Source organism: Berghia stephanieae, chromosome 7 (genome assembly GCF_034508935.2).
Source record: "Berghia stephanieae isolate SIO BIC M18660-M18661 chromosome 7, UCSD_Bste_1.3, whole genome shotgun sequence".
In the NCBI taxonomy this organism is placed as follows: domain Eukaryota; kingdom Metazoa; phylum Mollusca; class Gastropoda; order Nudibranchia; family Aeolidiidae; genus Berghia; species Berghia stephanieae.
In genome coordinates, this window is record NC_088366.1 from 63,527,746 (window position 1) to 63,535,245 (window position 7,500).

The 7,500-nt window shown below is 34.7% G+C and overlaps 1 protein-coding gene across 2 annotated transcripts in view; it reads right to left on the minus strand.

Annotated features, from left to right (window-relative positions):
* LOC144977636 (targeting protein for Xklp2-like) overlaps positions 1-7,500 on the minus strand; it is a 29,758-nt gene that overhangs the window by 20,426 nt on the left and 1,832 nt on the right. For both annotated transcript variants that reach the window (XM_078923047.1, XM_078923048.1), the window contains exons 2-6: positions 5,275-5,314; positions 3,791-3,986; positions 3,382-3,573; positions 2,625-2,793; positions 1,264-1,417 (exon numbers count right to left, since the gene is read on the minus strand). In XM_078923047.1, the coding sequence (XP_078779173.1) occupies positions 1,264-1,417; positions 2,625-2,793; positions 3,382-3,573; positions 3,791-3,986; positions 5,275-5,314 (751 nt within the window). The remainder of the gene's footprint in view (positions 1-1,263; positions 1,418-2,624; positions 2,794-3,381; positions 3,574-3,790; positions 3,987-5,274; positions 5,315-7,500) is intronic.

Here is a 7,500-nt window from a genome sequence, read left to right on the forward strand (position 1 = left end):
AATTCTGTCCATGTGGAGTTATTTACAAATTGTATAAACTTGTACATATTGGGCTTTTCAATTAAATACTTAGGTAAATATTTTCCTCTGAAATAGTTATACCGTCTGCATTCACAGATTATGTGGTACTCATCTTCAATTGAGTTACAATTTATGCAGAGCCTAGAAAGAAAATCAATTTTTGGTCTCTGCCATCTCCCCCTTTCGCACATAAAATTATGAGAACCTAATCTAATTTTTGTAATGGCGAATCGAATTACTTTTTCTTTAATCTCGAATATATAGCGTACAGAATTGTCATTGTCCAAATGTTTATAAAGTCTATGATCGCTAGTTGGTCTTATCTCCTCTTTACATTTTTGTAAAAAAATATCGCTAAGGCGTTGACTGAAAGTATGTAAAAACATATTCTCATTTTCAACGTATTGATTAACCCAAACGTATCCAAAACCATATTGACACAACATTCCTTTTAGCAAAGTTACCCAGTTAGTACATGAGATATGCTCTGTAGCCTGTGTTAATAATTTATTATAAATTATCTTGACTGGATTGTTTTCTTGTAGTTTTAAAATTTTAAACCAGTATTTAATTACTCTTATTAATCGCTGATTGATTAATGGGAATACTTTTAATTCATGATATACGAAAGCTGACTGTGTAGATTTCCTTATACCCCCAGTATGGATTTTAAGAATCCTAAATGCATTTGTTCCATTTTTACCGCTTCACAATAGCCCCATAATACGAGTGTCAGTAAAATTCATGAAAATGAGCACAGGTGTCAAAATTTGACACAAGACATGATGGTGACTTTTTCATCCATTTACCGTGGATCCACCTGAGTGCTTTTCATAGAAAAATGTTTGACACTGCAAAAACAGCAGAACATTTTAAAGAAAATTCCAAAATCCCAGAATTCCGCGCAAGATTATCATCACTGCTTTCTTGAAAGCTTTGAAATTTTATAATAGTCAATCAAAAAATAGTTTTAGCTATTTAGCTCATCAGTCTTCTTCAATTTTAAATTCTGAATATAAAAATACTGCTAATAAATTCAAAATTTAAAAGGGAGATTTTAAAAAACAAAAAAACCATAAAAATAAAAATAAAATGAAACAAAACTATTATAGCAAGAAAATCTCGGCCAGTCTGGATTTAGAAGGTGAAGGCACTTATATATGTGAGAAAATGGAGAAAAGATTGTATGGTAACTTTGTAAATGTTGCTATAATCCTACAAATTATGTAAACGAATACGCACTGCCTGTGTTGTTCATATTCCAGTTCCTCTTCCTCCTCCCTCGTCAAATGTTTTAAGGATCTTGACCTTCCCCGAGTGCTCAAGTTGGGTGTCTTGGCAATGGTGAGGGTTGGAGATTCAGCTCTTCTACTGGATGACGACGATGACGGACTGCCTAATGAAGAAAGAACAAATTACTTTATCTAGGGGTGAATGAAATGCCGAAAGTTGAATCTATAAGAAAAATAGTGGTTGCTACAGGGCCATTAATTCCATGAAGCAGATGTCTGCACTATCAAATGGACAAATGCAATTGCTTGCTACTCTTTTGACCGGATGTTAGTCTATTGCAAAATGCATTTTGTCGATCTAACGTTACTAGCTACCCAATCACTGCTAAATGTTGCTATTTTATAAAAGGACATGACCCTGTACTGGCCATTGTAGCTATTTCTCTTCCTTCTTTCTCTCAAGAAGACGGAAGAAGAATATGAGATAATATTTAATATAATTTTAGGAAAATGGCAACTTATATTGGCAGGCTTGTCAATCTTTCAAAGACAAATTGAGAAAATTTTATGGGCAAATCTGGAATTTAAAAGAAAATGTGAGTAATGATGATGATGATGATGATAATTCTGGTATAATAAAAGCAATCAAAATGTGGAAAATAACTTTTTTTTTGTTTGTTTGTTGCTTTAGGTCTCTTCCAACACAATTGAGGTTATATGAGAGACCGCTGAAACAAAAATAGTACAAATGTATATCAAAATCATAACCTAAAAATATCATAAGCTAAATTACAAATAACCAAGAACAAACAGGCAGAAGATTTACAGAAAAAAAAATATCCCCTGTCAAAAATACAATCACAAACCAAAGAAGCAGGATAGGCTAGTAAAGAGAAGAAGAAACGACATCACTATCGGATCATACACCCATGCGAACATCATAGGTATATGATTCAAGGGTGATGCTCCCATCCAACCACCCGCGGAAAATAACTTAGAAATTATGGAAATTGAGACAGAGAATATCACGAATCTCCAAGAAAATCATGGGAGTGGGCTAATAGAGGATAGATAACGATAGAAACCGTTTTCTAAAATTCAAAATGTGAACTAAAAGAATAATGAAATTTATTTATATTGCGCCCACTCCTCTATACAATAGAGCTCTAGGCGCATAACAATAACTTCAATCCATTCAAATTTTTCTCTCTCACTAACTCTATCTATCTATCTCACTCCCAGTCTCTCTCGCTCTCTAACTCTCTCTCTCTCTCTCTCACACACACACAAACCTTCCACCGTCCAACTATTTAACATATTTTAAAAATAAAGTAATAGTAAAGAACGTTTAAAAAGATGTGTATTCTTTACCTCTGCTGCCACTGCGAAGCCCAGCCCTAAAGTTGTCTTTATAAGCCATCACCTGCTCTGCTGTTGACATGTATTTACCAGAGAGTTGATGACTGGACATGCTTTTTGTAAAATTGAAAGGCTGTGGTTTGGTGATGGTGGGCTTACATTTGGTGTTGTCCTTGGAAGCCTGAAAACAGACAATAGACAATGTGTTTATCTGTGTTATATGCATGGAACAAAATTTGCTATACATAAATTCAAGACAAGATAAGGGCATGAGCTAGTCGTTACTCCTATTGTTACTAAGTAATCATTGACTATTTCTAGACTAAGCGAAACTGCCAGCCTAGACATAAAATAAAACAGGCGTGTACCAAAAAAATATAGATAGAACGAAGATGACGTCACTCAAGCCTTTGTTGCTATATTTTGCCATCCGGGTTTGTGAGTGATTCTCACTAAACTGTATTAACCAGACTATAAAATTTCATGGTTACACATAGTTTTGTCTCTGATGAGACAAATAAAAAGTTTCTTCTTTTTTTAAAAATTATTTTAAGTCGGCGTTCAAAATGGAATAAAATCTGATTTTTTTCGAGGAACAAAATACAACTTTTATTTTCTTTTTTGTTGGTTCTATTCTTTGACGTTACGTTATGAATTCTATTTTTACTATAAATTTTTTTTTTTTTTTTTAAAATATTGGCACTTAACAGAATATATAGAGCAAAATCATACTGTCGGAAATCTGACAATAGTCGGAAGATTTACATACCTGCCCTTGGTTAGCTGGCCCTGTTGACCTGAGCATTTTAGCAAAATCTTTAACAGAAGTGTCCTCGACAACTTCTGCAGTCCCCTTTATCCGTTGATCGGAATGGAAGTAAAACCCTTGCGGCATAGTGGGTGGCTGGCTGGACTTCAGGGGTACCGGTCGGCCTTGAGCGATGGCCTTTTCATAAACCACCTAAATGTAGATTAAAACATGTATATATAATTTTTTGAGGAGACTCCAGAAGAGACAAAAACTTACAAATCTGATTTTTTAGTGGTCAGTTGGCAGCCCTGTTTTGTGTAAACAATAGACTGCATGACTGATATATGGAATATCCAATATCAAATTACACAAGAGAAAGCAGAAAACAGATAAAAAGAGCATGTCCTCTATTTGGGTAATGACCCACCTTGTGGTTTTTCTTTGCTTTGGCAAACTGTTTCCTCATTGCCTCTATCTTCTCCAACTCTAGTTGTTCAGAACTTTTGTATTTACTGGCGGCAACAGCGGATGCTTTGATACGAGGAGAGCGTCTGGGCATTTTGTCATCATTCATCAACTCAATGCGCTGTTTCTTCTTTGGAGATGGGCAAAGGGAAGAGGTCCTGAACATAACAAAATAAATGAACAATTAATAGAAAAGAACAAGATAAATATATAAATAAATGTAATATTCTTATACTTATATTGAGCACACTGGTGATGGATGGTAAATCAGTCCTAAACGGTGTGCTTGCAAGGGATTAAAAAGAAGTAATAATTTTGAAGCATGTAGTACTTGCAAAAAGAAACTGCGCTTGTTTTCATCTAACATTTAACTATCAGTTATGCAAGGCTAGACACATAAAATAGAAGGAAGCACTTCAGTTTTTGATCCTTTTCCTCCAGAATGCCAAATTAAGACGGTCTTGGCTTTATCGGGACTATTGGTCACTATGCAAAAGTAACGCATAAATCTCATGTTCAATCATTTTTCAGCACGTAACTAACTCCATTCACTATGAGGCGATAAGTCACGAATACAAACTTAATGTCTATTATATTAGATTCAAATCATATCGTAAGACAGTGCTGCTGGTGATAAAAAGTGAAAAAGGAGGAAAACTTTAGACTTCAAGGCTGTCAATTCAAGAGGTGAAAATTTACTGAACTGGTACGCAAACACATTGACAGACCCTTTTCTGAGCGCTGAACTCCAGTAAAAAGACATTGTGTACTTATTATATATTTTTCTATTCAATTTAACAGATGATTGGATAATGTACTGATGGTATGTAACTTACTGAATTCCAGAAAATTGATAACCTTGTGACTTTAGCCCCATTTTTACTACACGAACCCCCACCCAGTTTGAGAGCAATGGAGATGATAAACTATCATTTAATACTCTAACTAACTTCTGGAGAGTGGAAAACTGCACCTATTTGTTCCAACACATTATCAAGTCTCTTACTGCCAGTGTATATTTGATTGGGGAAATGTAATTTCATAAAAGGAGGAAATTCCTCTTCTTGACTCCAAAATCGTGGATTTCCACAGATCTGAGGAAAAGCATCAGCACTAATAAGAGCAACACAGGTACGATTGGTGTACTCTTTGGAATACAAATCAAGTTTTAAAGCAAAATACAGATGATATGAGTATAACTCAGTTATAGGAAACATACATATCAGTAGTACAAGTGGAAATAAGACCAATGTAAAAGACACGAAAACTGACTGAAAATATGGAAAGATTGAGGTTGGATTAAATCAGGAGGATTTGAACAGCACATACAACAAATTCTTTTCAAGACCAAGAGAATAAAACTGATGTGTACACGTTTATGCTGTCACTGTATTATAAAATTTTAATTAATTAACTTAATAAATTCAGTATTGCAACACAGTATACCTTGAACTTAAATCCTGATCTGTGTCATCATCTTCATCAACTAGAATTAAAGAGAGAAAAGAAAAAGGATTATATGAGGAAGATAATTATTGAAATTAATTATAAGGGGCAGCGTGGCTCAGCGCTACAGTCTTTGCTTCGTACCTGAAACTGAAAGGTACTGAGTTCAATCACCCACCGCTGTGCTGTTTGGCCCTGAGCAAGACACCTCGCTCTAGCTCAATTTGCGGTACTGCACTGCGGCTGATGCCTGGGTTATTCCAGTCTCCCCTTGGAATAGACCCTAGAGACAAATTTCCCTTATGGGATGAATAAAGGGAATTTTTTCATTTAAGAAAAAATGATGATGATAAAAACAACAACAATAATAAAATTAATAATAATAATAGTAATGATAAATATAAAAATGAAAGCTGTCAAATCTGTCACAAGTAAAGGGTCTTTTTTCTCTCAAATCATAAAAACAAGAAAATTTGCTATTTCTGTGTTAAACAACAGTGTGAATTAGGCACCCATTATAAAAGCATGGGGCATGAAAAAGCATTTAATTTGATATCTTATTTGTGTCTCTACAACAAACGGTTCTAAATTTATGTGTATATTTTTCTCTTGAAAATTTTAGTCAACTTTACAGAAAGAATCTGTGATCTTGCTCATTGCCTCAAAACCAGTATCTCGCGGCGATCTGGAAAAAGTTTGGGTTTTGCAGTGCACATGCCCACTTATTGGCTATTATTTTCAGTAAATTTGTTTCAAGTTTTGTTTAAATGACAAAATTTTCAACAGAAAAATATAAATAACTCAAGAACTATTTGTCGCAGAAAATCAAATAAGGCATGAAATAATTATTTTTTTTTCATGTTCCATCCACCTGACTGGGTCAAATTAAGATGTTTTGAGTTTGAAAATGATATCAAAGTGCCTTGTCATACTCCATAACTACAATTTGGAGATTCTGAAAGCTCCTCGATCTAGCATCTCTTTCAATTAATATTTTCACCGTGAGTCTTTTGTCAGGCGGTTATTCATTCAATTTGTCAATACATAGTAGCATTTTAAAAACTCTTGAACAAATCTTGCTAGGTTAGTGAAAGTTTAAAATATCCTAATAATATGACCATTGTTTTGGTTCTCCATCGCCATTTTATATATTGAAGTATTGAAAGGTAGTGCAAAGCAGTCCTAGTTTGTTTGTTTTTCTATTAGGGTTAGCTCAAGGTCGGAGGATTTTCTATTGTTAGGGGTTAGTTATAGGTCTTAGTAAAGGTGCTAGAGTGTTTGTTTTTCCTATTAAGATTAGTTAAAGTTACTAGGTTTTATTTTTTCTTAGGGTTAGTTGAGGGAATATTTGGGTTGTTTCCCTTTGCATAATGAGCTTTTGAAAGGCTTCCCACAATCTTGTGTTTCCTTTTTGTTCAATTCATGTTATAATCAGATCCCAGTTTCTTCAATTTTCTTTTGGCGTGGAGTGGAGGGAAGAGGGTAGTTATGGTATTGTTAATTTATTTTTTATTTAATGAACACCTGTTCATTTGACTGACACTTGGACTCATCAAAGGATTCAAAAGCAAAATGTATTTTCTGTTTAGTTTTAGATATAAAAGTTAAATAGAGTTGCGCACTTATGACCTTAAATTATTCATTTTTAAATGGGAGTGTCTACGTACACGGTAACCGGTAACTGGTTTGCCGTTGCAATACAAGCAAAGGATGGGTATCTCTCTCTCGCCCTGTGTGTGTGTGTGTTATTTTTTTTAAATCATACAATACAATTTAACTCATTAAAGGCGAGTTTCAATCTTAATTGAACCTGACACCAGATCTTAGTCTTAATGTTATCACTAAAAGACAAGCTGTGCGATTATAGCTTAATTGGTGGAAATCATTTATTATGAATTAACAATAGGGAAACTATTATCTGGATGAAAAAAAAAATCAGTGACACTGTTTAAGAGGTTAAAATTGCACACACCACGTGTATCGTAAAGCACCTCCGTATCACCCATTTGATCTACATCATCAGGTGACCCATTGTTTCTTTCATCTTCTCCCATGCCCCCCCCCCCCCCCCCCACCCTCTCTCTCTCTCCTGTCATCATAGTGTCATCTCTACCCCTTCACATCTCATGGTAAAACGAAACTTTCTGCTCGGTTTGCAATACTACATGTAGGATTTGTCTCTCACTAGGCCTAGGGTAATGAAAAGACATCGGGTAGTGGGTGTCT